The sequence below is a fragment of the Fusarium venenatum genome, assembly GCF_020744135.1.
Source record: "Fusarium venenatum strain MPI-CAGE-CH-0201 chromosome Unknown EDB82scaffold_3, whole genome shotgun sequence".
NCBI lineage: Eukaryota > Fungi > Ascomycota > Sordariomycetes > Hypocreales > Nectriaceae > Fusarium > Fusarium venenatum.
In genome coordinates this window covers 1,263,817-1,280,466 of record NW_027072131.1, presented here as the reverse complement: position 1 = coordinate 1,280,466, position 16,650 = coordinate 1,263,817, and the positions used below count along the sequence as shown (strand labels likewise).

At 47.8% G+C, this 16,650-nt stretch overlaps 2 protein-coding genes across 2 annotated transcripts; one reads left to right on the top strand and one right to left on the bottom strand.

Moving 5' to 3' along the window:
* The first annotated feature begins 1,563 nt into the window (after positions 1-1,563).
* EDB82DRAFT_212147 (uncharacterized protein) lies at positions 1,564-6,132 on the top strand. Its single transcript, XM_025726634.2, has 3 exons — positions 1,564-4,973; positions 5,029-5,696; positions 5,750-6,132. Exons 1-3 carry the CDS (start codon positions 1,731-1,733, stop codon positions 5,928-5,930), a joined length of 4,092 nt encoding a protein of 1,363 aa, XP_025581181.1. The 5' UTR covers positions 1,564-1,730; the 3' UTR covers positions 5,931-6,132.
* A 2,808-nt stretch (positions 6,133-8,940) lies between these two features.
* On the bottom strand, positions 8,941-10,379 carry EDB82DRAFT_212137 (uncharacterized protein). The gene is made up of 3 exons (XM_025726632.2): positions 9,908-10,379; positions 9,643-9,702; positions 8,941-9,569 (listed from the first exon to the last, which is right to left on the bottom strand). The coding sequence occupies exons 1-3, from the start codon at positions 10,120-10,122 to the stop codon at positions 9,059-9,061; spliced, it is 786 nt and encodes a 261-aa protein (XP_025581180.2). The 5' UTR covers positions 10,123-10,379; the 3' UTR covers positions 8,941-9,058.
* Positions 10,380-16,650: the final 6,271 nt, after the last annotated feature.

The window sequence follows — 16,650 nt, the reverse complement described above, 5'->3', positions numbered from 1 at the left end:
ATATCGGAGGAAACAGTCCATTAATGTTTCATTTGTCACGTGATGATTGGTTGTATTCGAGAATAGAGTCAATTGGTACTCTGTGTTGTGTATGACGATTTTAATACAGTTCGACTTTAATATTAAGACAGAAAGAAACACTAAGAAACGAGTGCAGGGTAGTCGAATAGTCGTAGGATCTTTGTCCATGGAATACAACAAAACTTAAAGTCCAAACTCTAGGGTGTAAAGAGAAACAATCTAGAAACCAGTATGAAGCAGTAATAATTTGATTTGTTGGGTTTGTCTATGATACTCTTGGAAACTGTGCAGACTTCATGCACAATTCAACGGTCTTGTAGGTGAGCTGGATCTGGTGAGAGCTGCCGATTAACCGTTCACATGTAATTGACAGGGCCCGAAACCGTAAAATTACTTGCCCGTAGATGTGGGTATCGCAAAGAACAAATTAAACAAGAGCAGCGACTTTCAATCGTTGAAACGGACGTACGCGTTTGTTTTACAGTGGAGATATCCATCGGTTAGTTTAACTTACTGGATCTGTCGGGGGTGCTGACGACGTGTAAGGGGCTTGGGGATGAAGAATCTCCCCTGCGGATGTACCCTGAAATGACTGGCAGCGGCCCGAAAGTAGATTATGCCCAGAAATTGGATGGACGTATACTTGGATAGCTTTCCCCATACCTTCTTTGTTACTGTGGCTTGTTTGGCTGGTGGCCATTTATCTGCAACTCAGCCCAGATGAGCGGCCATGAATAGAAACAACATGGCGACTAGAGTTGCTAAGCGGACGTGGAGCTTTAGCCGAAAAGACCCTTTGACATTTTAGGGCAGAATAAAACAATGCGTCAACGCAAGGCGAGCGAGTAGCGAGTGTAGATGGAATTGACAGGGTGATCGATAATAGAATAAGCAAGACTCCTATTATCCATCCCCTGAACGAGCATTTGCACTGGGGTCATTTAGCACTGTGGATAGATCCTAAATCTCACCCAACACGAAAGAGCCAGCCGCCCAATCCATCCATCATCACCAATTTATGGATACTGTATTATACTGTACTGCACTGCTCTTTGACAGGCAATTCATCTCTTTTCTTAGTTTGTCAGCTTCAACATATCAACATTCGGTCATTGACACATCCAGCTTAAGCTGTCGTCTAGCCAATCAATGACGACAAGCTGGCCACATTCAACTTCTTTGAGCCTCGTTTAACGTCGTATCGCACGGTCTATTCCTCTTCCAGGAAGCTTGCGCTGCGCAGCTCCAAGGTGGTAGTAGTCGTCTAACTAAAAGGAAAGGAGGCTGTGCATGTGCAATCCGCAATCCGGTCGTCACGGCTTTCATTCCCAGCAACTCAGCCCAGCCACAAGAGGAGGAAGGATTCAGAGACATTGCTCTTACAGTGCTTACCTTACCTCCCCTGCCTGTCCTGTCCCTGTCCTGGGTCTCTGGTCTGGTTTGGTTTGGCCGCTAAGAATTAACGACTTAACGACACGGTCCTTTCATTGCCGTCAGCTTGTTACTCTGCTTGGCATTTTGTCCTCCCACATCGCCCGACCTCATCGCATCGACAGCATTTGCATCCCACATCACCTGCTCTACAGTTCCATTAGACTTTCTTCAATTAACCAACCGAATCTCTCATCGCGCAACCTCGCCCTATCGAATCCTTATGCAGGCAATCGCCTTTTGCGAATCGATAGTCTGACACTCAAATACCCGCCGCCATGGCTGGGCGACCGCCTGGAGGAGGTTTCAATACCGGACACTCGGATAATCGCGACGACCTTTTGCTCGATCTCGACAATGAACAGCCCGTCTACGGTGGCGGCCAACGCTCAAACCTAAACGACGACGACCTGATGCGCTTCCATGAACAAAACCAAGACCCCCCACCCGGAAGAACTTCAGTATCCTACGATGACTTTGTCGGCGCTCGAGACGCGAATCGTGCCTCAACCCAGCACCCCCCCGGCGCTTTGGGTGTCCCTGGATCTGGCCCAGGCTCCAATCCTTACCTCAACAGACAATATAGCCAAACTTCCGAACTTGGCAACTACCAGCGTTATGCTGACGATTTCGACGACTACCCTGCAGAAGGCGATTCGTACTACCACAACGATGGAGGCGCAAGGGTTGACGAACGTACACCGGGCTTGGGTATGAACGGTGCGCGGAACCGAAACAGCGTCTTGAGTATGGGTGGAGGGTTTATAGGCAAAGTTAAGAACAGGTTAGGCATGGGCCAAGGTTATTCGGAGATGGACTTGCCTTTGACGCAGCCCGGCCATGATCGAGGGGATTCTGTTGGAGGACAATCTCAGCTACCTTCGCAGCAGGGCCAAAAGGGTAGATTCGACATGGGCAATTTCAAGTTTGGGTTTGGATCATCGAAACCAGACCCCTCAACCCTTGGCCCAAGAGTCATATATCTCAACAATCCACCCGCAAATGCCGCCAACAAATATGTCGACAACCATATCTCGACTGCCAAGTACAACATTGCATCCTTCTTACCGAAATTCCTCTACGAACAATTCTCCAAATTCGCCAACATCTTCTTCTTGTTCACTGCCGCGCTTCAGCAGATCCCCAATCTGTCACCCACCAACCCGTATACAACCATTGCACCTCTCACTGTAGTCCTGATCATCTCTGCTGGTAAAGAATTGGTCGAGGATTATCGCAGAAAGCAAGCCGATAACGCTCTCAACACCTCCAAAGCACGTGTACTTCGAGGATCCAATTTCGAGGAAACCAAATGGATTAATGTGGCCATTGGAGACATCATCAGGGTTGAATCGGAGGAGCCTTTTCCTGCTGATTTGGTTCTTCTGGCTAGTTCCGAACCCGAAGGTCTCTGTTATATCGAAACTGCGAATCTGGATGGCGAGACTAACCTCAAGATCAAGCAAGCGATTCCGGAAACTTCGTCTATGGTTTCTCCAAATGAGCTCAGCAGGTTGGGCGGACGTATCAAGTCTGAACAACCCAACAGCAGTCTTTACACATACGAGGCAACCTTGACCATGCAGATGGGAGGCGGCGAGAAGGAATATGCGCTTAACCCAGAACAACTACTTCTCAGAGGTGCTACATTACGAAACACCCCCTGGGTTCATGGCGTTGTAGTGTTTACCGGTCACGAAACCAAGCTTATGCGAAACGCTACTGCGGCTCCCATCAAGCGTACCAAGGTCGAAAGAAAACTCAATTGGCTTGTCCTCTTGCTGGTAGGCATTCTGTTGGTTCTGAGTATCGTGTGTACTGTGGGAGACTTGATCCAGCGAAAGGTCGAAGGAAATGCTCTTTCATATCTTTACCTGGATCCTACAAACACCGCCGGACAAATCACTCAGACGTTTCTCAAAGATATGGTCACATACTGGGTTCTGTTTTCGGCTCTGGTTCCCATCTCTCTCTTTGTCACCGTTGAGATGGTGAAATATTGGCACGCTATCCTGATCAACGACGACCTTGATATGTACTATGATAAAAACGATACACCTGCTACTTGCCGAACTTCAAGTTTGGTAGAAGAGCTGGGAATGGTTGAATATGTTTTCTCGGACAAGACTGGAACCCTCACTTGCAACCAGATGGAGTTCAAGCAGTGTTCAATTGCTGGAATCCAATACTCTGAAGATGTACCCGAAGATCGTCGACCAACCATGATTGACGGAGTCGAAGTTGGACTTTTCGATTACAAGGCCCTCAAGTCTAACCTGGCCAACGGACACGAAACCGCCCCCGCGATTGACCATTTCTTGGCACTGCTCTCGACGTGCCATACTGTTATTCCGGAGATGGACGAGAAGGGTGGTATCAAGTACCAAGCTGCTTCTCCTGATGAAGGTGCTTTGGTCGCTGGCGCCCTAGATCTCGGCTACAAGTTCACTGCTCGAAAGCCTAAATCGGTCATCATCGATGCTAACGGCCAGGAACTCGAGTACGAACTTCTTGCTGTTTGCGAATTCAACTCAACGAGAAAGCGAATGTCAACTATCTACCGATGTCCCGATGGCAAGATTCGATGTTACTGCAAGGGTGCCGATACTGTTATTCTGGAGCGTCTCAATGAACACAACCCTCACGTCGAAGTCACGCTTCGACATCTTGAGGAGTATGCTTCTGAGGGTCTGCGGACATTGTGTTTGGCTATGCGAGAAGTCCCGGAAAACGAGTTTCAGGAATGGTACAAGATTTACGATACTGCTCAGATGACCGTTGGCGGTAACCGTGCTGATGAAGTAGACAAGGCTTCGGAAATCATCGAGAAGGACTTTTTCCTGCTTGGCGCTACTGCCATTGAGGATCGTCTTCAAGATGGTGTTCCTGAGACAATTCACACTTTGCAGCAGGCTAACATCAAGGTCTGGGTTCTTACTGGAGATCGACAAGAGACTGCCATCAACATCGGTATGAGTTGCAAGCTTCTCAGCGAGGATATGATGCTTTTGATAGTCAACGAGGAGACGGCTGCCGCTACACGGGACAATCTCCAAAAGAAAATCGATGCTATCAGAACACAAGGAGACGGTACCATCGAGACGGAGACACTGGCCCTGATTATCGACGGAAAATCTCTGACATTCGCGCTTGAGAAGGATTTGGAAAAGATGTTCCTGGACCTGGCCATCATGTGCAAAGCTGTCATCTGCTGTCGTGTGTCTCCTCTTCAGAAGGCTCTTGTTGTTAAGTTGGTCAAGAAGTATCAGAAGGAGTCTATTCTTCTCGCTATTGGCGACGGAGCAAACGACGTTTCTATGATTCAAGCAGCTCACATTGGCATTGGTATCAGTGGTGAAGAAGGTCTCCAGGCAGCACGAAGTGCTGATGTGGCCATCGCTCAGTTCAGATTCTTGCGAAAGCTATTACTGGTTCACGGCGCATGGAGTTATCAGCGTGTCACAAAGACAATTCTGTTTTCTTTCTACAAGAACATTGCGCTGTACATGACACAATTCTGGGTAAGTATAACATGGATATTGAATGCGCCAAACACGTTTTGCTAACATTGCATAGTACACGTTCCAAAACGTTTTCTCCGGTCAAGTTATCTACGAATCATGGACACTGTCTTTCTACAACGTCTTCTACACGGTTCTGCCTCCTCTGGCACTCGGTATTCTGGATCAGTTCATCTCGGCTCGTCTCCTGGATCGTTATCCTCAGCTCTACATGATGGGCCAGCAAAACTACTTCTTCAGACTGAAAGTCTTCCTAGAGTGGATTGCCAACGCTATCTACCATTCCATCGTGCTCTACATCTGGGGCCAACTTTTCTGGTATGGTGATCTTATCCAGGGAGATGGCAAGATCGCTGGTCATTGGGTCTGGGGTACGGCACTCTACGGTGCTACTCTCCTTACTGTCCTCGGAAAGGCAGCTTTGGTCACAAACAACTGGACAAAATACCATGTTATCGCTATTCCCGGAAGCATGGCTATCTGGTATCTCATGACCGCTGTCTACGGTATTGTCGCACCCATGGCTGGTGTCTCAATGGAGTTCCAAGGTACCATTCCCAGGATCTACGAGAGCCCTGTCTTCTGGCTTCAAACGGTTTGCCTTGCCATTATGTGTTTGTTACGTGACTTCGTATGGAAGTATGTCAAGCGCATGTACCGCCCACAAACATACCACCACATTCAGGAAATCCAGAAATACAACATCCAAGATTATAGACCCAGGTACGCTTTATTGCTTTTCTTGATTTAGAATGTTCGACGCTAACATATCCCAGAATGGAGCAATTCCAAAAGGCAATTCGAAAGGTACGACAAGTGCAACGTATGCGCAAGCAACGTGGATATGCCTTCTCGCAAGCAGACGAGAGTCAAACACGCGTGCTTCAAGCATACGACACTACGAAGCATCGTGGACGATATGGTGAGATGGCTAGTTCAAGGCCAGCGGGCAGGTAACCGGCAGCGGCAGAAGCGGAGGAGCAAGACAGAGAACTATGCGTTGGGTGTTTTGACAATGCTTGCGCGGTTACTACGTCACGATCACAAAAGAGAAAAAAAGGAGAAACTTTTCAAAGGGGAGGAGTTTTTTGAACTCTGGAGTTGGATGCCATTTGTCTAAAGTTACAGGGCGGTCGCTCTGCTATCATTTTTTGTTTTTTTCTGTACCATCCATCTGTCGATGCCCCTCGAGAGCTGCGCATCGTCGGCTCGATAGACTGAAATCATTTGATGACTACCTACCATTCTTCAACTGATGCGCGCGCGCTTCGTTTTTTGATCGTCTAGATGAGGCGGCCGTCCTTTTCTTTAGACCAAGCGACAATGAGAACACGAATTAGGATGTAGGCATATGGAATTGTATGAAAAACAGTATTGGCATTTATTGTATCATTGTATGTATTGTGCAAGGGGTAGCTTTTGTCTGTAAGCATAATGGAGATGTGTTGACTCCTGTAAACCAGGAGTTGAACTATCGTGAGGTTTTTGTCGCGTATGAAGCGACGAGTGATTCCTTTCGAAGGTTTGCGTGATAATAATGCGCTATGACTTTCTTTCTTCTCTTGTCGAGTAGCTGCTGGTGGTCCAGTTGTTCGCGGCTGGGAGTATTATGATCGACCATTGATGAAGTTAATATGCTTCTTGCAGGTACCTACACGACCGGAACAGCAAGAGCTTGAGACACCTTACCTGGGTCGGTAACCATCTATTCGTCATGATAGTATTTGTACAAAAAAGTTCCAGTCCCAGCGCTTACACGCGTTCGTCACACCGACTTTGTCAATGATACCACGGACATCACATATGATAGAAGTGACAAAAGCCAAGTCGGTTGTGCTTTGACCTTCTCCGCGAAATACGTATGCATGCTTGTCTGAGCTGCTGATACATCGACGGTGGCTGCATGAATAGTGGTGTATAATGTTTTGCAATTCACATAGAGAATGATGTCATGAAATATCATCCTTCGGCGTTCTTCCCTACCTTAATTGATGGACTTGTGCTGTACTCAGGAACATGTGCAGAGCTAGTCTTGAGAATGTGACAGCTTCGAGAGATCTAAGCCCAACAAAGAGTACTACTGCAAGGTGAAGGACCCTTTGACAACAATCTCGACGAGTCTGCAGACGCAGAACTGTCACATTCAGATGGCTGGACTGGGATCTAAGACATGGCTGGATGATAGCTGGTGTTTGAGCAAGATCTGCAAAGCGAGGCCGCTACGTACCTTGCCTTGATGCGTTGTCAAAAAGTGTTCCCAGAGTGATGGTAGAATGATCGACTAGTTCAAGCCATTTGGGTGATAAGGAAGCCAATGGTAGTGAAGAAACCATGTGCTGACGGACCGTGGACGAAACATGGGACGCTCACAACGAATATGTTAGGGGAGAGCAAGTTTAGGAAAATGCATATTGATATGCTCAAAGCAGATGTCGTAGACCAGAGAGCTTAAACATTACAGACGAGTTGGCTGTACCGATTCCCACTCGCGAGAATAGCCAGGTCAATAAAAGAGCTTTGCCGTTACGCCACAGACAGTTGACACTCCCCTATCCTGTCCTGTTCCGCCTCCCATAGACTCGCTGACCTCCTTGGAACATGCTCCGTGGGGAATAAGTCGTCGCGTGTTCTTTCATATGACGCATTTACGCCCTGCCCGCTTATTACGCAGGCCCTTGACAAATTCATTTCTCTTGTATTCTATAATTCCATCGGAGATGAGCCCAATTGATGCAGTACCCAACATTAGGCCGGTCTCATTCCCCGTGGGATGGGAAGGGATGGGGGTGGGGAATGGAATGAAAATCTGGGGGAGCCAAGCGTGGAGAAAGAGAATCCGGGGACGGCTTCGGTTTGATGAACTGTGGTAGGCTAATCTCGTTACAGACAAGTAAGGGTGAAAAGAATGAATTGTTGGGTGGGTAAATGTTCCATTAGATATCCCTAGATGGAAATGCGTTATGCTTCTAAATAAATAGATAGACAGGTATATGGATAAGTATACAAGTATGATCTGTAGTAAAATTCCCCAAAACAACCCCCCAAATGCAGATTCGAGTAATATATAACTTTTGTACATGATTGATATGGAAATAATTATGCATCCCTCGTCAAAGTGACCATTGAAAAGGGGTAACTTTATGCACCTGTTCAGTCCACCGCTCGCCAAATGCTGTTGTCTATACTAATGCTAATAGTGTCAATGCCACACCGTGTGATACCGTGCCATGCCTTGCCCGGGCATGAATCCAGCTTCAGGCAAGACAAGTCCCTGCAAGAGAAGTTCAAACAAAACTGACCCCAGTAGTCCAGCCATTGGCTCCCACCAAACTCTTTACAAGCATTTGGGTGTTGACCCATGTCTTGCTATTAGTTGGGGGCCGGTAGACCATCTGACCGTGGAGAATGTATTGTATCTAAAATGGATTGAAGAGGCAGGGGATTGTCAGAGCCCAGAAAAACAGTGACAAGTGTGACAAGAATTAAAAAAAAAAGAAAGAAAAAAAACAAGATGGTTAACGCCGTTCGGTCTGAGATCGATAAAATGCTGTTGATGCAGAATACAGAGAGTAGAAAAAACTTTTGAGCGCCAGGGAGCTGCCAGTCAGCATCCCCGAAGAGGCATTATGAGGCAAGAAACAATAAAAAAACACGAATCCTGAAAACAGGACGGCAAACCCACAAACACACCGCGTGCTGTGCTTCCTTCAGTGCCAGGTGGGCATAAAGAACTGGAAACTTGTTTCCGGGGCGCAGACCTTCCACGAACATGAACAAGGTCCATGGCAGCGCAGCGCAAGGACATTTGATGATCCTTGCAAACGCAACTTGCAAACCCCGCAAAACCATGGGGTTTGTGGTTATGTTGGCAGACCAATCTTAGTCAGGCAGCGGGGTTGTGTCCGAGGCCCCGGTTGTGTTGTGAGACACAAGCAGAACACCCACCACGTCCTCTGCATTTCAGCTTCGCTTGTGCTACCAGGCTGTCCAATCCATTTTGGATTCCACAATCAACCGGTGCTCGCATAGGCTCTTCTAACGAACATGTCGTTCGTCATTGAAGAACTGAGCACAGTGCACCCATATCATCTGCCGAACAGGGGTGTCACAAGCTCAATGCTTTTGGGTCGAGAGTAGGTGCTGGGCTGGCGAGAAGGCAGCGGTCGGTCCATTCCGCCCGAAGTCACCTCATAGTTGTATCCGCTGCCTCCAGCGCCGTAGTACCCTCCGTCATACGTCGATGAAAGATACGGCGCAGAAGGCCGGCTGTACGAGTTGTAGGGGCTGGTCGCAGCACTGCGGCTAAAAGGCCACAGATTGCTGGAGCTACCAGTGGGTGACGGAGGGCTCGGGGGCCGGACATTGAGGGAACGGAGGGCCGAAATGGCCGAAGTATGTTGGTAGGTCGGCGCTCCGGTTCCCGGCGTGGTTGGTGGAGAACCCAAAAGTATCGAGCTGGGCCGTGAAGGAGAAGCTCGCGGGATGATGTCTTTAGGCTCCGGGTGTCCCGCAGAATAGAATGGATAGTTTGTAGACGCGTAATGGTTGACCGAAGAAGCCGGCTGTGGCGATGCGGTCTGGTCGACTTTTCGACAGCTACAGTGTATAATTAGCATTTATGCTTGAGACTGGCATGCAAGATCCACCGCTAAGCGGGATTAGTACTTACTTGTCGGAGCAGTAAAGGAACATGTCATCATGAGGGATGAACTGCTTTTCGCACGTCATGCTGTCAAATTTGTTAGTATATTTTTTTCTTCTCTTGTTCGCTGGAATTTCCATGACCCATGGCTTAAGAGCCAATATTGTTCCCAGCTGCATGGTACCTGGACATGACGGCATCGCCGTGACCGTGACCAGGGCTGCAGGCAGGGAAGCTTCATGATACCAATGGAAAGGGGGATAGAAACACCATGGGATGACGTGCGACTCACCAAAACTGCGGGAAACTCTCCCTCTCATCTTCCCAAGACTCTGTCCTTTCGCGCTCACGTTCACGCTGGCCGCGGCCGAGTTTTTGTGGTGTGTGCCTCCGAGTCATGACGGGTCGCTTGTACTTTGTAGGGTCGGATGCAGTAACGGCTTTTCGTACGTCGGTCGAAGATGTAGTAGGCAGACCGTGCCCTGACTTTCTCCGGCTGTGGTGCATTGTATTGGACTGAAAGAATGACAATTGGAGAGAACAAGAAAGGATGAGATTCTGGTGATAAAAATAAAATAAAAAGGTAGTCAAAGGATTTGAGAGAAGGGGGGGCCGGTGATAATTATGATAAGTTGTGAACCTGGAGGTCAACAAGGTGCCCCAAGTACAAGTACAGACCGTAAGTACTCGGTACCACTGTAAATCAGTGGAGTATGCAGATATTTAGAGCAGCTGGGGCCGCCTGTGGTCAGGTACGGTAAGGGTAGAAAACCGCCTGTCCAGTGTGGTTCGACTGCGGGGGGCCTTATCGCGGAACTTAGCCTAGGCTCCAAAGATCTCCTTACTCCCTGATTCGATAAACAGGGGGATAGTGAAGGATGACAGAAGCAACGGTGGTTGCAAATTTTTTCTCAAGCTTGACCGTCTCAGGAGAAATTCGAGAATTGTGTGATGGCAGGGTATAGCAGAGTGGCAAATTGTGTTTAGAAGCGCGCATGGGCATGTGCAAGGACAACAGGATGTTAAATTCCCCGAGTGGTGAGTTGTGTTGCAAATGGAGACGAAGCGACCAGAACAACCGTAGAACAAACAGTGACCGACTCGAACACAATAACTAACGTGCTGTAACCGACAGAGTAGGGCAAGGCTAATCGAGGGAAAAAATACCCGGCGTCGAATAAGAGATGAGACCAGTTTAGTAATTCTTCTTTTAGACTCAAGATCGAGTTGGGCAAGCCCATGCAATTTGGTTTTCTAGATCTCGATGGGATGAAAATTCCTTCCAGAAAAAAAAATCCACTGATCAGAGGTAGACTCAATGATGTGTTACCACCCAGGGACCGGAACGGTGACAGCAGATCCGCAGCGTGGAGACGATGCCGTGCTATGTCTTATTCGGCCGCAGGATGAAGGCGGTATGAATAAATCGAGTGTCGACTCGCGATAGTACAGTAGTGTAAGTGTCGTGTAAGTCAAATTTAGCCGAGTGGGTAGGTCTCTGGAAGGTACAGTAGCCAGAAAAGAGCCGCTTTATTAGCGCTGGCTGATCCGTTGAGGAGCTGAAAGGGCAATGGTGGCAGATGGTGTCGTTGATGTTTTTCTTTCTGTCAAGCGAATGTGTTGGTTTTCGGTCGATTAGATAGGCAGGTTAAAGCAAAGCTGATAACCTGCGAACGGGCGAAGTCGGGGCACGCGAGTGTTAAGTACTGTGTTGGAGGTAGGCACCTGGTGACTCGGGCCTTGGTTGTCGTGATCGAACAGGTGAATGAGCGATGAGCCGAAAGCGGAGATGTAGCGCCCGCAAGAAGTGAGCCAATAGCCCGCCGCAATCAACGTTGCGAGTTGTGACTATCGGATTGCGCGACAGCGCAGCACAGGGCAGGGCAGGGCAGCTGGGACAACGGATAGAGGATCCTCTGAGGATACCCCGTTGAATGTCTTTTTACTAGCGACGAAGGACAGGGACTGACCGACACCGACAAGCAGATAGTTCCCAATAACAGGCCGAAAACTGCAATTATGGGTTCGTCAGGATGCCGGCTGTTTAAGCCCTTGTATTCCGGGCCCCTCTGGTAATGGGTCAGATCAGACGTATGCGTAAGTTGTGAGGCAGAGCGCAAGCATGAGTAAAGGCGTCGGTTGATGCAGAAACTGTCTCAGGTTGACTGATGGAATATCCGCAGACGTTGTCACACTATCAGCAGACGTGATAGTTCTGACCGGAAGCAACGAGTAAGAATGCGGATAAGGGAGAAGGGGTACTGTATATAGATAGATGCATGTATTGCTGGTGATCAGCTTGTTGATGGGCAACCTTGGTAGGGTTATAGGTACATTTAGGTTCAACAAGGTATATGTTGGGGTTGATGAATAGGCAATCAAGAACTGACCACATCTGTCATGGTAAGTTCTGGGGAAGCGAGGCCTCTTGTAGGTATGTATCTATCCTCTGCTTGGTTGCCTATAGATAAACATCCATCCATCTGCGGGAACACTGTCACTGGCCATCTGATGCGGGAACGGCATCGGGGTTACATTATCAGGCGCCAGCCAGGGACATATCGATGTGCATATCAATAATGAACCGACAGAGTGCAGTAACCATTCGCCATTGTAGCGTAGTCTAGCGCAAGAGCAGCAGCAAGTAGCGTTGCGTTGCGTTGCCTGTGAGGAAATCAGCCAGACAAATCTCGTCATGACAACCGTAGAGAAGCCATGCCGCACGCACGCAACTCAAGTCCTAAGAAAAGTCCTGCTGTGCCGTGCCGTATCATTACTTTGGCGAGCAGTCAGGACAGAGAAGAAGAACGAACGATAGGCTACACAGATGATACATGTTGACTGTCCTTATCCCAATCGGCGCTAAGTAGCATTGAATAATGGATGGATGGACGATGCCAGGCACGCCTTTCCATACAGCAAAGCACAGAAGTAAAGCCTGTCGACTGGGGGTGGATACTGAGCACAGGCTTTCGTAGAGAAGGGGGGCGTCTGCGTAGTTTTGGCACGGCCTAAAAGGGACATCAACTCTTTTTTCTCAAGGGTTCAAGGGTTCAGGGCGAAAGAGTGGGCGCTTCACGCTTAGACTTGATGATCATGGTGGTTTTGTCCCGTTGCTGTGGTGGTGGTGGGCAGGTGATGATGATGAAGATTGGGGAACCGAAGCCATGAACTAGTGGCATTGACGACAAAGTAATGCAGAAGGAGAAGGGGCTGCTGTCGCCATATCATGTCATGCCCGTCCATCGTTCCGTTGAGAAATAGATTATCAGTGGAAGGAAGGTGGAAGGTGCCTCTAGCTCTAGTGAGACTGAGGGGGGTTGCCTATCCACCTGCACTTGCCTCCCTGGGGACCAACTGGGGGGGTAATTATTCCCCGCTTCCTTCTACTGTAGGTACCTCCTAGCACCAGGCACAGCCTACGATAGGCCACTAAAACCACTGAACTTGCCCAAATGGATTGCGATAAAGCTCGTCTCATCCACCATACAGAGCACGTTTCGTCATCACGATGCATGTGTTGTTGATGTCTACTAACTTGTTACGCAAAAAAACATGTCCTAGTTCGCACCATAATTATTTCGTACACTAGACGTTCCATTCTACAATGCCATTCTCCCGAAAGTTTCGCGGCCCGGCAAAGTCTTGTGTGTGAGAGAAATAAAAGCGTGTGCGCGGGAACAAGGCCGCTAAGCTATGAGCAGCTTGAATGATCTGCATTTCTTGCTTTGACATCCAATGAGTGTTGCACGCGAAGTGTTGAAGAAGAAAGTCCCCGAACAAGAAGCAATAGTCAAGTTCTAGGCAGAGACAGCCTATCAGACTAACCATGTGGCCACCAAAGAGGAGTATGTTTCGTGACACATAACGGATTACGTAGCTCAACAACGGCTCACTGATGAATATATTGGTTGGGAAAGAGGAGAAGATGGAGTGCTGTAAAGTTTCACAGAACATGTGTCGATTTGTTCGATTGTTTTACTGAGGATTACATCATTGCACATGAAACGCATAAACAACTTACATAAAAAAGACGACGTTGAAGTCGTACTATATTTATATTTATCCATGTTATGTATTCATCATTCGTATGAAACTGAGACAAACCGAGTCGGATGCCGTCCATAACCCCGCTCCTGTTTATCATTTATTTACTTACTATTATTCAAGTTGACAACTTGTTGCCTCCGTCATCGGATACTGACAACTGAGAAACCCCTCTCTGATAACTCAGCTTAGCTTGACGGACATGACATGACATGGTTTTATTACAAGACAGGCAAAGTGTTTTTCGTATTGAGATGGTTCCCCGGGCTTGGAGTAATTAGTCTAGACTGCGGGGGCTGATCCCAACTAACATGGAGGGCCGTAGCTACGGTACGGTATCAACTGCCCTATACTGTCAAGTGTTGATTGACTAACAGTTAATATCTGGGGGTTATGAGCGACTCAGCTGAGTCAGGTTGTGGGGCTGAATCAGACTAATATGTAATTAACTTGACGTGCTCTAGAAAAGAAAAGAAAAGGCACTCCTTTACTACTTTTGTCTCTTGTTAACTGGGTCTGAGAGAAGAAACAAAAGGACGAGACCGCGTGTCATAACGTGTTCATCCATCCACTTTGTTACATTGCATCTTTCTTGACCGCCGAGTTGAAACATGATCAGAGAGTCGAGTCTCTGTATGTACGTCCAACAAGACCCAGCTTCTCGTAACCGAGCTTCCAGTACGCGGGATAGACTATTATGGAAACGGAGATGGATTTATGGATGACAAGGTATATAGTACAGCATGAATGTGGGGGAAAAGCCCAATGCCAGCATGTCTGGGGGCTCCATTGACCTTACATCGTGCGTTTCGTCTTGGCCTAGGAACTGTCTCCCGTTGACCGGCTCCGTTTTGTTGGTTTTCCGTCTCCGCCAATTTGACGAGGGGGGCTTGTGACTCTATGATAAGGAAGTTTTTTTTTTTTTTCCTTTCTTTTATTGTGTTATGTGTTGTGAAACAATTCGGTCAAATTTGAGGCCCGTCAACAGTGGCCATCCATTATATGAGCTTGCCATGTTGTGGGTTCTCGGTCAGGTTTGGGTCTTCACTTACACATGGCAAACAGTAACTGACGGTCAACGTCTGTAGAGGTCGCATACGATGCGCGCAAGGGTAGATTAGATAATGGTCCATCCGGGGCCTCAAGCCTGTGCATTAGAGCGGCCGAGCACTGTTCTCCCGGTTGACAGTTCCGCTGTTTAGTTACCTGTCTAGCTGTCTTTCGCTATCTTAAACGATGGTCCTTGCTGAAGAGACTCTAGACAACTCCACTTGAGGCTCGCCAACGTTGACCCCTTCAGTCGTTGTCGTTGTTGCGGAGTCGACTTAGTCGCCCCCTTGGAGGTCAAGATCAATTAGACTCAAGGTCAAAAAAGGCAGAGTTTTCACCTTGTTGGTTGTTCACGTTCTCGAATGAGCCGCAGTCTCACCTTGTCTATATCCATGATCCCTGTCCCTTTGGGTCAAGGCTTCAACACCACGGGCCAGTCGTTCTCCCACGCTGCTGTTTGGTTGAAAGTTCGCTTAACTAGGCATGTATTTTATAGTGGGCGGATAACTTCGGCGCAAACAAAAGATTTTTTTTCTTGCTTATCATCATCCATTAAATAAGCCTCTTACAGTCGTGAATGGAGACCACGAGTGCGTGGAGAAGTAGGATCTGTGTTTCCAGCTAACGGAGATCAACTGCCGTGTAGAGTTAGGGTCCTCTACTTTTCTCAACATGGAGCTGACAGAAGCTGGGGGTACTGTAGTTGCCGACTTCAGTCTCGACCGGGACCGGCCCGGCTTGTCAAAGAGATTTTGACAGTGGCCAAGGCTTTTCTCCTCCAGTTTTGTCAATAGTTGAGACATTCATAGCCATTTCAGCGTTGTACAGGTACACCAAAGTCTCGTCATATCAGCAAGGTATTGGCCCTTTTACTAAATAGGGCTTACTATAATTGAACCGAGGCAAGTTGTTAGGTCTGATAACACAATATTGGCATATCATCAAGTTAAAGCAAGGCCAAGGAGGTGGCGGACATGCTTTTACCCGCTTAGTATATGAGAGGATTAAAGATCAGCGTCATATAGACAATATTGAGAAATGACTACATCTTGTCAGTAAATAGCGCCTTGTCTTTTGATTTCATAGGGTATGGGTATGTATTCTCACCGATGACATTAATCAATATGCGGGACTAGAAACTTGTCGCCTGATATCGTCTAATGTCACCTATAGTCATTAGTTCTTGATTTCACCCGAACGGATATACGCAAAGAAATCCACGTATCGCATCTGAATAGAAGCTGCCGTTTGCGGTTGCATGCTTTGTTATGTCTTTCGTGTTGATGCACGTCACGGATCGCCTCATATTTCTGTTGCACCGATGCAACCTTCGAAATGGCTGCCCTGGAGAAGTTATGTTTTTGCGAATGAATACAGAACGCTCACGTAGCGTTATAAATCGGCACACCAAGGGTTGCGGACCATGATGTATTGTAGTCTCATTTCTATATTACCCTACAGACCTCAATATATATTTGCCTGTCAAGTAGAGTGTATACCGGGTATTCCTTGATGGACCAAGACGTCTCTATCTTGAAATCAAGTCTTATCGCTTATCCATATCTACCAATCCTTATCTTTGACATAGCACGATACCATCCTTTATCTAACCACCCCCATCCTCTCTATCCCATACTCATGAGCCTCTCTCCCTCTATGATTCATCCCCCCTCATGTGAACATGCTCGTGATCGCTTATCTCGGTCTTGCTTCTCATTCATGCCTGGTCAAGCTAGTTATTCAGCCAGCCATCTTATCCTTCCAAGTATGGGGGGTGAGAGGAGGCCGATTTACCATATCCAGTAAATGGTGATCCTCCACACACCAACAAAGTTCCCGATAGCTACTGCAACTATGTATTTTGGACCACACACTACCCCACGCTCACTTACAGGCTCGGCGATCAAGGGACCAAAAAGTGAGCACGCGCCATAAGAA